This window comes from Oreochromis aureus, linkage group 13 (genome assembly GCF_013358895.1).
Source record: "Oreochromis aureus strain Israel breed Guangdong linkage group 13, ZZ_aureus, whole genome shotgun sequence".
NCBI classification, from domain to species: domain Eukaryota; kingdom Metazoa; phylum Chordata; class Actinopteri; order Cichliformes; family Cichlidae; genus Oreochromis; species Oreochromis aureus.
Genome location: NC_052954.1, coordinates 33632999 through 33648320, shown reverse-complemented (window position 1 = coordinate 33648320; position 15322 = coordinate 33632999). Strand labels below are relative to the sequence as shown.

Genomic DNA, 15322 nt, shown 5'->3' with positions numbered 1-15322 from the left:
TTTGACTACTTTTGATGTTTCCTCCACATTTTACCTTTAAAAACTGTTTACTTTGCCTTGTTTGGCATCATTCTTTTCAGCACAACCTCACATGTCTGAATTTACAGTTATGTTTTCATGTTGACATACTGTATTAACACAATTGATCTAAAATCAGACAAAAAACATAAAATCCGAGTAGAAAAAGTGATATTTTTTACTGTAACAACCACAAACATGTTTATTGAATCATATTTCATAACTTTAAATGCAAATATAAATTGTCAATTTTAAAATCATATGCACAAGTTGTCAGGATTTGTGTTGTGGATGAGAGAAGGAGGACCCAAACGCTGGACTCACGGTGCAGGATAATGGTGTTTTATTGTCGACGGAGTGAACAAACAGAACACAAGTAGGAAATGGACGGCTGGCTGAATGAATGAAAGACTGGCTGACAACTAACTGACTGGACTGGACTGGACTGGACTGGCCAGCTGATTGACTGAACTGAACGTACATGCAGAGAGACGACATTAACATCAATGACACGACAAAGAACTGGTGAAACTGAGGAACTTAAATACACAGGTTGAATGATGACAATGATTGGAAACAGGTGAGTACAGGGCTGAACATAGTCTGACTAATGACACAAGCTGACACGGGAAAAAACAGAAAGTGAGAACGTAAATGTGGCAAACTAAACTGAACATGAACAAACTGAAATCACTGGGTCAACAACCCAGGAACCCTGACACAAGTTTTCCATTTAACTTTTACCCTTTTTTAAATTAACCATTTCAAACTATTTACAACAATCAGCTGTTCTTCAATCAGATGCCACACAAATTATTTGTGCCACTATAAAGGAGAACATCCCAGCCTGATACCTGCAGGTCTGACAGCAGCAGGTGTATCACTGCTGTTTCTACCTGGAGACAGCAGTCGCCTCATTGTTCTGACACACAACACAAAACTATCCACAACACTACACACTAACTACACAAGACAACACATTAACTACACACTCCAAACACGCTAAACGTCACAAATCTCACATCTCAAAACTCGCTCTCTCTCTCTCTCTCTCTCCCTCTCTCTCTCTCTCGCCGTCACTCCTAAACCTTCCCCCTCTTCCTAAACAACCAAATGTCATGTTGCCATATCATTTCTGATTGGTTGACATGGTGCATTTTTCCACCAACACGAAAGGGTTTTTTTTGTTTGTTTGTTTGTTTGTTTTTTGCTCATAAGCAGAGAGGTCTCGCTGCGCTGTCCTTAGACAGTAAACGTACTACTGAGGAAAAACGCGTATATCTTATTTATCATGACTCTGGTTTTACGTGGCCTATCGACACAATTTAAAAACTGGCACCTTGTTGCTTTGACATCTTTAAGTGGTCATGTGATCGGCTTACCACGACTACTTTATTCTTCCTCAGTCAAACAGCAGCACTCATGTGATTGTTTTGCCCCTGAGCTCCAGGTGTTGTGCTACACAGTGATCGTGATTACCGTCCGCGGGAGCGCGCAGCTGCTTAAAGCTGCAGCGCCCAGATTACTTACAGCTACTTCCTGCAGCTGATATAAGATGCGGTAAGCTGAACACAGCTTCAACCGTCTGTTTGTTGAAAAATAGTAACGGACCGCGTTTTCTTCTTAGTAACTGTAACGGCGTTGTAACGATAGGAATAGTTGTTAGTTAGATTACTTGTTACTGAAAAAAGTAACGCTGTTAGTAACGCCGCTACTTGTAACGCCGCTACTTGTAACGCCGTTATTCCCATCACTGAATATGAGGTTGCGAGTACTGCAAAATCAATGCATTAAGTTTTTATCCACATTTCATCCAAAGTTCCAACTTTTTGAGGATTTCGAGATATAAACAAATAGAAAACTGAGGTATGTTAATACTCGATAAACTTCAGCCAACAAAGCTTTGCTGCCTTTTATTTGCTTTCTAATCGTGATTATCTCGACCAGTAAAACTGGGGAACAGGCTGGTGCTCGTGGAGAGACCTGGCGTCCGTCTGATGAAGTGAAATCATTCCCAGCAGAAACAGACGCGTCTTTGTAGGTGTTTGAAACGCCAGCAGGAAAAGTCAGCAGGGTGTAAAATCATTCATTAATTAAACACTTTAAGAGAAAGACGAGGAAGCGTGACGGATTCAGGCGTGGAAATGTGTGTGTTCGTTCTGGGACCCTGTGTGTGTGTGTGTGTGTGTGTGTGTGTGTGTGTGTGTGTGTGTGTGTGTGTGTGTGTGGTGGCTCATTTGTGTGGTGCTGAATGGAGTTTTTTGTTTGGGACAGTTTGTAAATGACACTGTGAGGCCCCGATCGCCACTGTGGCTGAGAGGGGCCCTGTGCGGCCGACACTGAAATGTATAGAAAGAAAAAGAGGGAGAGAGAGTCAGGATGCAAGACAGCGGGTGAAGAGGGGAGGGGGAGGTGAGTTATCTGAGGACAGCGAGGAAGCAAAGAGGACGGGTGAGGGACCAGAAGAACAAGCGAGCGATTCAGAGTTGCACATTCTTTTGTTTTTAGACCAAAGGTATTTTTCTCCGTCCGGCTTCATCTCAGAGCCCTGAAAAAGATCTGCTTCTGCCACGTCTGCTAACCTTCAGAAGAAAATACCCCGATGCAGCATTTACAGGGATGCTGCTGATTGTTTGCACAGGAAGGTTGGATCTTTAGTGCAAATCAAACTGAGACGCAGCGTCAGTGAGTTCCATCTTCAGTCTCCTGATTTTTACTGCTTTACGTGAGCCTGAGAGAAGAACGTGACGAGTTAAACCAGCTCAGAACTGATGTTTCATCTAAATCTACAGAGACAAAGACCACACAAACACAGAGATACATTTTTATTTTAAAGGTTTACAAATTTAAAAGACAAAAACATCAAAATCATCTGTAATTTTTTAGAAAACTGACATTTATGAATGAAAGCTGTATCTGCATACTGATGACATTAACACTGCATGTTAGGATATTATGAAATAATAATAATAATATTATTAACATGCTTCAGAGTTACTTAGAGCTGCTACGTGACGAGCGGCTTATATCTGTTGATAATAACGCATACACACAAACACAAGCAAAGAGACAAAGTAGAAAAGAGACGAATAAAACACGACCTGTAACATCTTACGAGTAAATGGGGGCCTCGTCTCAGGAGAACTCCACCTGAAGACCTGAGAGCATTTTCATAACGAGCTGTTTACACTGTTCAATACTCAAAGAAAGGGTGTATTTCATGGTTATTATTAAATAGTTTGGTGATTGTCTTTTCAGACATCAGACGTCTCTTTTGTTGTCATACTGTAAGTCAGGGATGAGCCCACTGGACAGCTTTAGTTTAAACTTTAACAGTATTTTAATAAGTTCTGTAGTTTTTCCTGTTGATAAAGACTCCCACCACTCATTGCCATCCATACGCTAAAGTACAAGGACACTTTCTGTGAATAAATGAATTTTCTACACGTTTATTTATTTATTTTGAATGTCCTGTTCAGGACTGTAGCAATCACAGTTATTGTCTGAAAAATACCCAACAGATTTCCCGAGTGGATCCACTTTAGCTTTTGCTATACCTTTATTATTATTATGATTTATTTATCTGTCTATTTATTTATTTCATTTTGTTTTTCTGCAGTCAGAACAGACAGGACCAGCGGTAACTTTATCGTAGCTCGAGTCACTGGATAAACGTAGCACCTGAAAAAGCCCAAAGTGTTGCATAAAGCAGCGTCTCCTCGCCCTGTTTCTTCACGTGTTTGCGGCACTGACGACTCACCGTGACACATTATTTTCATGTAAAAAGATTATGTCACCATCCTGACCCATGCACTAGATGCTTTCCTAATTTCTTGTCTTCTCTGTTTCAATCCTGCTCTTCCTGTTTGCTTGAATGTGGGCGTGTCGCTGCCCTCTGTACCTGCTGGGGTTTTAACCACAGACAGACCAGGACACCTGTCCTTTGTGTCGGTCGGTTATTTGCTTGCTCACTTTGCTGTGTTTGTGTAACCTCGCACCTGCTGCGCGTCAGGTGATATGGTACCCAAATGAATCCATTGAACCTCCGACTCCATCTTCATCTCATAAATCCTTCAGTCACGTCTCCAGGTGGGCCACACCTGGACGGGTCACATGGCGTCTCAGTGCTAACATGGAGACAGACAGATGTTCAGCTCCCTGCAGGTCCTCCCACAAACCCAAGACCTTCCTGCTGCGAGCCAACAGTGCTAACCACTGCACCACTGCTTCCTTCATTATTTTACATTCAAACCTGATCAGCTCTACATTCTGATATATGTCCCTGTTCAGTACTGGCCACTTAGTGGCTGGTCATCTATCCCACATGCTGACATGAGCCTGAAAGTTTACCCAGAATGCACTTTGTGAAGTTTTCTCTAGTGAATGATCAGAAACACGTCACAGACACGGACCTGCTGCGGTTTACTCTGATAGATCCATCGATGCTCAGAGCTGGCTGAAAAATAACCATAAACCACCAAATGTCAACGCAACTGGTTAGCGGGGTCCTAAAGACCTCTGCACACAGTTTAATGCTCCACATACATAACTGCCGTGGGTGGGGCGGCTGCACCCAGATACCCTTTGTCTTCTAATCCGCCCCCACGCTGACCTCTGATCACATTTTAACATTAAGCACCATAAACCTGGTGAAAAGAGAAGGCTTTAGGCCACACCCACAACGCAAATATGAAAAAAAAAAAAAAAAGAGTTAGTCCAAGGATTTAAGGGTCTGTGGCCCTTTTGGGGGACGCTCCCACAGGCCTTAAATCTGGGACTCTCCACTATTTGACCCTAGAACTGAAGAAGCTTCTCGAATGAAACGTCTTCAAGCAGCTTAAAGAAGTCCAGACGCTTTTCTCTCCGAGCTCTGATGACCCGGATGACGGAGAACCTTCACAGACAGAGTTAGTCTCTGCTGACCTCAGCTGCTCTTCAATATTTGATAAGCAGACATGTTTACTTTAATCATAATTATAAATGAGAGAGTGAATAACAGTCATGTTGCTGATGTCCCGATCGCTGCGTCCGTTCCCAGAGCTTTACTCGTTTCATTTTGTGAAAGTATATTTTAGGTTGACTTCCTGTTCTTACAGTAGTTTAGCTTTGTGATCAGTATCTGTATCTGCTGAGTTGTTTGAAAGTTTGCTTTAAAATTGCCTGACACTTAAAAACAGTTTGATTCCATTGATGTTTGAGCTGCCGTGATGCTGAATAACTTTATTTACATGAACAAAGAGAAAGGGATGTGTTTAAGGTGCAAGCGGGCGGTGGGAGATCTTTATTTTCTTAACACTGAGCAAGTATCTGCATGCTGCCATTAGCACTAACGCCAGGCTGCAGCACACCTCACTCAGCATTAATGTTTCCATCAGATTAATTTTTTCATGAAGTAAAAGAAACGCCGTTCCTGTATATTGTTAGTTCCCTCTTTGTTCCCTCTCTGCGTTCCTGTGTCTTCACCTGTGTCAGGGTTATTCTTCCTGTTTTATTTTGGTAGCGGCCTTTTTGTGTCACGTGTCGAGTGTAACTTCCTCTGTCAGCTGTGTTCAGTTTCCCTGTTGTCTCCACTTCCTTCCTCACCTCTGTGTGTATGTTTCCTCAGTCTGTTTGTGTTATCCACTCAGCTGTGTATCCTTGGAGTTTCCTGTCTTGGGCTCTTCTTGTGGATTTTGTGTGTTTTCTTGGATTCGGAAGAACACTGAGTTCTTTGAAAGCAGACCACACAGCAGGCTAAGTCCCTGTTTTCCTCATAATTTTAGAAAGTCACTTCTTAAAGGTTCCTTGTTTAAATTTAGTGACCACTTCAATGCCTCCGGCTCTGGAGGAATTCTGGGCCCTCCAGCTGGGGTTTGTAGAGGAAACATGGTGTGACATTCCTGTTGTTGGCCGTGGTGCATTCGAGGAATGTGACGTGTTTTTCTTGTCACGGAAATGTTTGCTTTCAAAAGACTTTCGCACGGCAGCTCGCTGACACGAAGACAGACGAGTGAATCGCGTGCGGAGGACTGTTAGATAACGCACGGCCGTCCCACGTCCTCACCCACAGGGACCCGCATGGACCAGCAGGGTGTAGCTGTACATGGCCTCAGTGTAGCCAATGAGAGGCCTCCTTTTAAGAGACTTTTCCTGAGGCTTGTGAATGAGGATTAGCTCCGCCCACGCTCTGCTCCTGTTTTTTGGCCATGAAACAGGTTTTCAGTTTCAGTGTCCAGGAAATAGACACAGGCTTAAACACAGGCTTCACCTGTGTTCAGGTGTCAGGTTAGGAAAAAAGATCATAACTGGATAGTTTTGAATTCTGAGCAGCAGTGATGGGTTAAGCTGGTCGTACTCTCTGTTGGTTGTGAAAGTGACAAATACAAGACAAACATGACACGAATGAACGTTGAACACAAGGATGAAAATATCAGAAGCAGCTTATATGTTTATATGAGGCCTTACTAGACATTAAACATTAAATGTTATATTTAAATGTTTATCTGCAGCAGTTATATCGATGGATACAACAATATATATTCTGCAGAATATTTTAATGCATTACACACAAAATTAGCAATTTTTGCTTTGTTTGTTTTGTTTTGTGTGTTGTTGCTACTTTAACTGAAGAAACGGTTCTAAAAACTTCCTCTGGCTCTCGGCGGCTAATAGTTCACATTTCAAAGATCGCTGCAGGAAGTAGTTCACAATTCATCAGCCAGAAAGGAACACAGGAAGCTCATATATAACCTGTGTGTGTGTGTGTGTGTGTGTGTGTGTGTGTGTGTGTGTGTGTGTGTGTGTGTGTGTGTGTGTGTCAGTCAGTCTGGCAGCTCCATATGGAGAACATTGTCCAGAGATCTCCATTCAGCCACGCCTCCATGAATCCACAGTTTTCTGCATATTTGCATGTGTGTGTGTGGAGGAGGAGGTGCTTGATGCCTCCTCCTCTTCCTCCTCCTCCTCCTGTTGTTGCTACACACACACGCACACCCTTTTTCCTCTGTGTCTCAGTTCTTCTTTCTCACTTTCAGCTCCGGCAGCGTCTGCAGCTTCTCCCGAGTTTCCTTCCTCTTTGAGTTTGTGCTCCGTGCGTAAGTCAGGATGAGCGGCGAGGAACCGGTGGGCCCACTGCAGGCCAAGATGCTGAAGGCGAAGGAGATCAGCGACGAGGAGAAGCTGTACAGATACAATGGTGTGCTGTACTCGACCCTCCTGTCTCCCGAGGAGCATTTAAAGTGTCTGGAGAAGATGCAGGCCAGAGAGGATGACATCATGCTGGTGGCTTACCCCAAATGTGGTGAGTAATGTTGATCGAGTCACAAGGATCTGTTAATGAGCTGAAGATGAGAGCCTTCTCTGCTTTCATTTAAAAACACCAACCTGTTTTAAGTCATGTTTAAACTCCATCAGACCGTGTGACCTCTGACCTATGAGCTTTCTAGGTGCCATCCCTGAACTCTTAACTCTGCAGCAAAACTAAAAACAGCCAGAGTCACTCACGAGTGCACGACAGTAAATCATGAGCCGACAACTCGGAGATGATTAAAAAGGCGAGGAAAGGTTCAGCACGCCGGATATTAATCAGAGCAGGCAAACAAATCCAACAGGGAAAACTGTTGTACAACAGAGACAGACAGCAGGGCAATGATCACAACAGCGGGAAACTCGTGAAAACAGGAAGTGACGAGTCTGAAATCAGAGCACAAAAAACAAACATGACACGAAAATCAGGGCAAAACGGGGAAGCCACAGTTCATGTTCTGGACTTGCTCGCCTTATTTCCACCTCAGTAGACAGCTCTGACAGCCTCCGATGACTCACAGCTCAGAAATGATGCTTTTCCTCAGATGACCAAAGGGATACCCCCTCTCTGTGACATCATGCAGATCTTTGAGTATAAAAGCAGTTTACCTAACCCTAACCTATTAAACTCATGTTTAATGTGAACATCCACCATTGGAGGCCTTTAAAATCCATCAGCGGGTGATAGCTGTGTCTGCAAAAAGACTTCCAGTCCCACAGAGGTGCACAGGAAAACCTCCCTCTGCTGGGAGCTCTGAAAAACAGTCAGGTCATGAACAAAGCAATTTAGCTCAGTTAGTAAAATGTGGCTAATTCTGGTCATTCAAGTGTCAGAAAGGAGGATTATCCAATATATTCTCATTGGCTAACAGCTTATGACTGACAAGGCATTAGCCAATGAGCATGTGGCTTCACCACAGGTCTGCAAAATGCAAGCTGCAAGAAACAAATGATTAAAAGTGCTGGAAGCATGAGGCACGCTCCACCAAAGCCAGTGTCACGCTGTGCAAATGTGAGGAAACAGCACCGAAATTCAAAGAGTTCAGCTCCACCTTTCCACCGAGGTTCATGAAAGGCCTTTTATCTGTGTAATCTCTGCAATGATACCACAACCGCACGTGTGTGTGTGTGTGCGTGCGTGCAGGTTTCAACTGGATGGTCGGGGTGATGAGGAAGATCATCGCAGCGGCTACAGGGGTGAAGTCGGAAAGCAAAATCCCGCCGCTGATGGAGTTTTATGGACCAGAAAATTTAAAGGTAAAGTCTGTGTGTGTGTGTGTGTGTGTCTGTTTGTGTGTGTGTGTGTCTGTTTGTGTGTGTGTCTGTTTGTGTTTGTGTGTGTGTGTGTGTCTGTGAATTAAAGGAGCTCAACATAGCTCATAGAGAACCTCTGTGATTAATGGCCCTGTGTGACATATATGTATGTACAGCACTAATGTGTGCTGTACAGGCAGCGGCGCACACAGTGCCGGGTACATGCATGTAGGTAAGTCAGTCACCTGACCTCAGCCCAGCAGCTTTTCATTCATTACATCCAAAACTGAACGCAGAGACCAGCTGCAGGAAAGGATATGTATACGTCCACTGTGACAGTGCACATTCGATAAAGGGAGCATGTGTGTGTTATACAATGCATACGAGACACTAAGGTCGTGTCCAAATTCATGGGCTGCATCCTCCTGAGGCCGCATTTGTAGACCGATTACGTCACAGCGACGCGCCGAAGGCTGTCCAAATTCGTAGACTCCTGCGAATGCAGCCGACAAATGCGTCCTCATTTTCCCCGAATTTGAAGGATGGGTCGGTTGTGTCCTTCGTGGCGGCCGCTACTAAGTTTTAAAATTAGTCTTATTAATCTTTCTGGGTCACAAAATACACTTTTAAGATATAATGACAGCAAGTGTCATTATTCTAAATAGAGAAACATGGCGGGCAGCCCGCCACAAAGAAAAAGGAAAAGAAAAGGGCCAAAAAAAAAAAAGTCAGGGGCGCCGGTTCTTTAAGCGCAGCCCCAGCACCCCACCAGCTGCTGCCGAGGCACAGAGTGGTTTCGAACCAGCGACCTCAGCGTGTCACACACGAGCTAGTAGCCTTGGCAGTATACTTCTGCGCCACCTGCCAAGGCCAAAGATTCCGGACATATTTGGTATATTTATCTTCTATAAACACGCCCCTAGGTATTTTTTGAAGGATGGCTCGGGTGTGTCCTTCGTGGCCCACCATATCCCAGAATTCACAGCGCGGCCCAGCCAAACTCCAGTTTCCAACAATGGCGGCCGCTACTAAGTTTTAAAATTAATCTTTTTAATCTTTCTGGGTCACAAAATAAACTTTTAACATATTTTCAGGCGAGAATGTAGCTGTGTAAACATCAAATATCTGCTCGGTTTATCAAGATATCGCATATTTGCAAAAGTGCTTCGACGTTTTCGGAGACGTCTGTTACCCACCAGCTCGATAGCTAGCCGGGAGCTCGAGGGCCACTGAAGCCGCCGAGAACGGCACAACTCCAGGCACATCATTTTCAGATCACCGCGGACTTTCGCTACTCAGGCTAAACGTAATATATAAGTCACTTAGACAACCTAAAATGTTATTGTTGGGCTTTTTTCAGTGTTTTGTTTGTTCATGAGTAAATCGGTTTGGCTGAGATTAGAGTTATTAGATTAGATAAAATAAAACTTTATTAATCCCCTGGGTGGGTTCCTCGTTGGTTTTCACACAGCTGACTAAACGTCAAACAGAAAACTGATTAAAAAGAAGTATGAGACGGTGGAGAATTTACGCCAGTGTCCTGTTATAATTTAGATAGCAAGGAGCAGACGGCTGAGTTTATTAAACTACACCGAGACAGCGGTGACGCTAATCAGAAGGCTAGACCGTCCAATTTCACAGCTGTTTAATTCCAGCCTACCCGACCTTCTGAGGACCCGGCCCACGTAGACCGCGAAGGCCGGGTCCTCAGGAGGATGCAGCCCATGAATTTGGACACGACCTAAATATCAGTCATTAATATTGTGATTATTGTTAGAAGCCAGCCTGCTGTCTGCAGATGTGCTGTACAGGTGAAAGGTTGAGGCGTGCAGACAGATGGAGATAAAGCGTCTCTGTGTTTGCGTGACACGCCGGCTCCTGTGCAGTCACGAACACCAGATACCATCTAGAGTGGGCGCGGTGACACGTCCACCACTGAGGCACTGGTGTGTGGGGTGCTGTTAGCTATATGACAAACAGGTGTGGTTTAAGAAACTGGAAGGCTTTGCTTCAGGGGACTCATTGAATCTTTCCATACAGTTTACACTTGTTACCTTCTGATGGAAGGAAAGATGTCATTCAAACCCAGAAACTACACAACTGCATTTTCCTCTCATTCTAACTTCTTTAATGTGAGCTCATCTTTACTCTTAGGCTCCACTACGGTGGCTTTGCATGATTCCCACTTCAGAATAATCTGCGTTTATATCGTACTGGGCCTACTGGAACGTAACCCTGAAAGCACTGTTTTCTGTAAGATATGCACTATAATAAGATCACATTGCATCGGCTGATTCATACACAGTTCATGTCCTGTTTACTTTCAGCTGCAGAGCTTCTTCTTCTTTTTTATAGAGTTTGATTTTGCATATATTCATATGTTTGTGTGTCTAGTTTTCATCAAGTTCATCACAAATGTATAAAATAGTGAATACATGCAACCAGTATGGAGGCTTTTTCTTTAGTTTCTTCTGACAGCACTGATTTGATCCCAGAGTCGCCCGAGGAGGCAAAACCAGTAAAACCTGTTTAATACCTGCATGTTAAATAGTACAGTTACATCACACGCTCCTGCCTAAAGTAGAAGAACTAATATATTTGTGTGAAGTCATAGTGAAAAGTTGGATCCAAGCACTTCAACTTAACTGTAACCAGTTTTGGAGTGATTATTTTAAATGAATAAATCCTGAAACCTCCGTTTAAACGTTTGTGTTTACAGCTTGACTGCAGGCGAACTCACTTCAGCTGCTTTGTGTTTGTCCCTGTTTGGATTGACAGCATTTTGCTCATAATTTTCCAAAAACTTAAATTCTGTTTAGCTGGAAATAAATCAAAGATACTTGAACCTAAATGATGAATATATTAGGAATAAATCCTCAGCAGTCAACAAAGTCAGCAGAGTTCAGCATTTTTGTGGTTTGACTCTGAGAAATGCAGCTGATTGGCTCACTGAGGAGCAGATGTGATTCCCTGAAGGCGCTTTTTTACTTCCTGTTTGAAAGAAAAGGCACGTCTGGACGTGTTGCAGCTGTTCAGTCAGAAATGTGCAGACTGCCATTCATCATGAGTTGAACCCTGTAGCGTTACAATCCTGACAAATTACAGCACAGGAAGCAAAATCCTTAAAAGGAAAGTCTGGAAATTCTGCAAATTCCCTTTAAGCAGACTGATTCGATCCACAGAATGTGAAGCTGCAGCCAAGTGCCGGTCCTTTGGTAAACTGGGTTCCTGGAAAGCCTCACCCTGGGCCAAAGTGTTTGCACAAGCAAAGCCTTCCCTGCTTTCACCACAAAAACAAGACTCTAGGAAAGTGCATGTCATAAAGTGTTGGGCTAAATATGGTATGTTGTGTCCACCCTCAGAAAGTGGATGAAGCTCCTTCTCCAAGATTTCTGGGGACTCACCTTCACCCCAACAACATCCCTGCTTCCTTCTATGAAAAGAAGACTAAGGTGAGTTTCACGAGCTCTACAGGAGACGTTCAGCTGCATTCTGCTGCAACAAGCGTCTCTCAGTGTGGTGTAAAAATCAAGGTCTTGTTCCCACAACAAACTGCAGCTTTTCCAAATGTAACCCCAGGATTTAGCTGCTTGGTTGGTGACAGAAAAGGCAGCGAGGTTTGCTGCAGTAGAAACTGTGTAAGAAAAAGAACAGAACGACGCTGCAACCCTGCTTTAAGGAAAAATGTGTCCGATGTTCGGAGTGGTTGTAGTTGTTGTTCCTGTCTTTCTGTTAAGTAAAATCTAATTCGTGTGTTTTTCTTGCACAGATTCTGGTGGTCTTCAGAAACCCTAAGGACACAATGGTCTCCTTCTATCATTTCTCCAACAGCAACCCGGCGCTCCCATCCGCAAAGTCCTGGGACACCTTCTACTCCCAGTTCATGAGTGGAGAAGGTGAGCAAACAAACCGAGCATAATACTTATTAATGTGAGGAATGCTGGACACACTGTGGTCCAAACCTCGACCACAAAAATACCAGCTTTTGTTTCACTCTCTGATTTGGCTTCATAATCCTGAGCTTTGCTGCATTTGTAGCCTCACAAACAGCACATAGTGCTGACTCAGCAGGGTCACAGTGGAAATGCTGGATCGGTCCAAGTGGGGCAAAGAGCTGCTGTTGTCCCACTTAGTGAGTTTACTATGCCAGCACAGCAATAAAAAGGGAGTTAAGATGCTTATCAGGCCTGTACTGAGCACAGAGAGGCTTGTCAGAGTATAATAAACACAGATACCATGAAACTACCTGAAAGTAAGAGATTTATAACGTTTATTAAAAGAGAAAAAGTACAGAAGAATCACTCAGTCCAAGACTGTGAGTTTCTGTGATTCTGAAATTGGATTTAAAAGAGTAAAAATAATTTAAAATAAATTCTTCTGACTGTAAAGAAAACTATCAACGAGTGGCAAAGATTTCAAGTTACTGCCAAGAGTGAATTTTAAAAAAGTCCTTGGTTAGCTTTAGACACCAGAGACTACTCCATCAGGTTTATCACATAACAGTACTGGGTTTGCTACAAAGGTGCTAAAATTACTCAGTTAGCTTTGGATGCTAAAAATATCTCGTTCAACTTTAGGTGTTAAAAATTGGTTAAGTAATAATTTGGTTACATTTAGGTCCTGAAAATTACTTGGAAAGCTTCCTAAAAAGAACAATTTTTGAAGTGTTAGAATGAATCAGATTATTGATTTTGTATTCAGGCCATCGTCAACACTGAGAAGTACCCTGACAATATGTTTTTGGTAAAAAAATGATTTAATAAATTCAAATCGTTTATGATTAATTCATTAGAACCTAGAACTGGAAATCACACGTCTCTTAAGATATTCTGATATAACATATATAAATTATTCACATTAAAAAATCTATAAAATTTGATTTTAAATTTTAAGACTAGAATTACAGAAGCATTTCTAAGTAAGCATGGGAAAGAGTGGCTTCGATTTTGGGCGCCATCTTCTAACCTGGACATCTTGCTTACTTTGTGATTTAATGATTTTTTTGCCATTGTTTGTGTGTAGTTGCCTGGGGGTCATACTTTGACCACGCCTTAGGTTGGGAGAAGAAGATGGACGACCCCAATGTCATGGTCGTTACGTATGAAGAGATGAAGCAGGTAAAGCTGCGTCTGACATGGAACAGTTAGACACCTCAGGGTTTGTGGTAATGTGCTGTAATGATTCTTCTGTTTCCCGTAGGACCTGAGCGAGAGCATCCGTAAGGTCTCCAGCTTCTACGGCTTCAGCCTGACGGATGCTCAGGTGCAGCAGATCGCAGACGCGAGCACCTTTAAAGCCATGAAGGAGAGCTCTGCCAGCTCTCACGGCAATATGGGGAATGTCTTCTTCAGGAAAGGTGCCCAGAAAGTAGCCAAGCAAATGAGAAATGCATAGTACTGTGATACTTAGCCAACCTCTAATCCATCCTCAGGTGGAATCCAAATGCAGTTGTTTCACTTTGCAATGTTTGTGTCCCTGCGAAGGTGAGGTTGGAGACTGGAAGAATCATTTCACACCAGAGCAGAGCCGAGAGATGGACGAGGTCTTCAACAAACGTCTGGCAGGGACCAAGATAGGAGCCAAACTTAACTACCAAGCGCACTGTCAGTAGGAGGAAGACCAAGGAAGACACACGAGAGCTTTTGGGAAAGGCATCTTTATGTGGGTTTACCTTTAATATTGTTAAACTTAAATTAGTGGAGGAGGGTTAGTTCACGGCCCGAAGTCCTACTGTTAAAATCTCAAGTAAAATAAGAAGAAAAACAAAAGGGATAGAAGGAGGGAAAACCGATCTCATGATTCAAGCATTTTAACTCCAATCTGTGAATCTAGTTTCAACCGAAGTCTGACTGTGTTGTGATTAGAACCTATTCTGCTCATGTCCAGCTCCATATTTCTATCCTTGGACTGGAGTAACTTTGCATTACTTCACAGCACCAGTACTCAAGCTATATTAGCCCCTCCCACTTCTGAGTTTGAACATCAGATGGGGGTGGGGCTCCTGTGCCTCAGATGACCTCTTTTTGACATCATACAGATCCAAGAGTAGAAAAAACTGAAAAACTGTGACAAACTGAGTGTTAATAGCAGTCTGCAGCCTGAACTTTTGACTAAGGGGGATTATTGTACCTCATTATTTAAAACTCTGGTCAAGTTTAATATGAACATCCATCATTAGACCTGGAAATAAGGAAAACTAACTCTTTGGTGTAGTCCTGATGGTTTGAAACCAAATGAGCACACTCGTTCTACCGGCAGCTACCTGAAACCATGATGGTGCAGTTCAGGAAACACTCCTGTAGCTGATTCTGTGCCAATCAAACAATACTGTAAATCACTGTTTGAGTTACATGTACATTATTACAAACAGCACATGGCTGGAAGATATCATTGCAATAAACAATAAATCTCTTTTGTCTAGACTCTGTTGGGGTTTTTTATGATAAAACAATTTTAAAGTTTACTCTCGGGGGACATCTGAATGTTTGTAAGGAAGTTGGAATGACTTTAATCTTAAATCTCAAAAGTTTAGTTTTTTAATCTTAATTAAAGGCACAGTCAGTACTTTCTCTGGTTATTTTGTCTTTTAAAAAAAGTGTACTGGATCCATAAATGTACATGGAACAGTGTGTAATTAAATTATCCAACAAACTGATCCAATTCCATAAATTTATAAGTAATCTATTAAAAACATGTAGGTGTGGACAGCTAGTAGACAAGAGCCAGCTAAACAACAACAAAAAAAAGCTGGTTTTGGTTGCATACA

General features: G+C 42.8%; 1 protein-coding gene across 1 annotated transcript; it reads left to right on the top strand.

Annotated features, from left to right (window-relative positions):
* Positions 1-6969: 6969 nt before the first annotated feature.
* On the top strand, positions 6970-14978 carry sult6b1 (sulfotransferase family, cytosolic, 6b, member 1). Its single transcript, XM_031759259.2, has 7 exons — positions 6970-7297; positions 8447-8559; positions 11919-12008; positions 12326-12452; positions 13579-13673; positions 13756-13912; positions 14040-14978. The coding sequence occupies exons 1-7, from the start codon at positions 7102-7104 to the stop codon at positions 14165-14167; spliced, it is 906 nt and encodes a 301-aa protein (XP_031615119.1). The 5' UTR covers positions 6970-7101; the 3' UTR covers positions 14168-14978.
* The last annotated feature ends 344 nt before the right edge of the window (positions 14979-15322 follow it).

Coding starts and splice junctions, on each gene's coding strand:
- sult6b1 (XM_031759259.2), top strand. CDS start 7,102: ATGAGCGGCGAGGAACCGGTGGGCCCACTGCAGGCCAAGATGCTGAAG. Junction 12,009..12,325: donor TCTATGAAAAGAAGACTAAG/GTGAGTTTCACG, acceptor TTTCTTGCACAG/ATTCTGGTGGTCTTCAGAAA. Junction 13,674..13,755: donor CGTATGAAGAGATGAAGCAG/GTAAAGCTGCGT, acceptor TGTTTCCCGTAG/GACCTGAGCGAGAGCATCCG.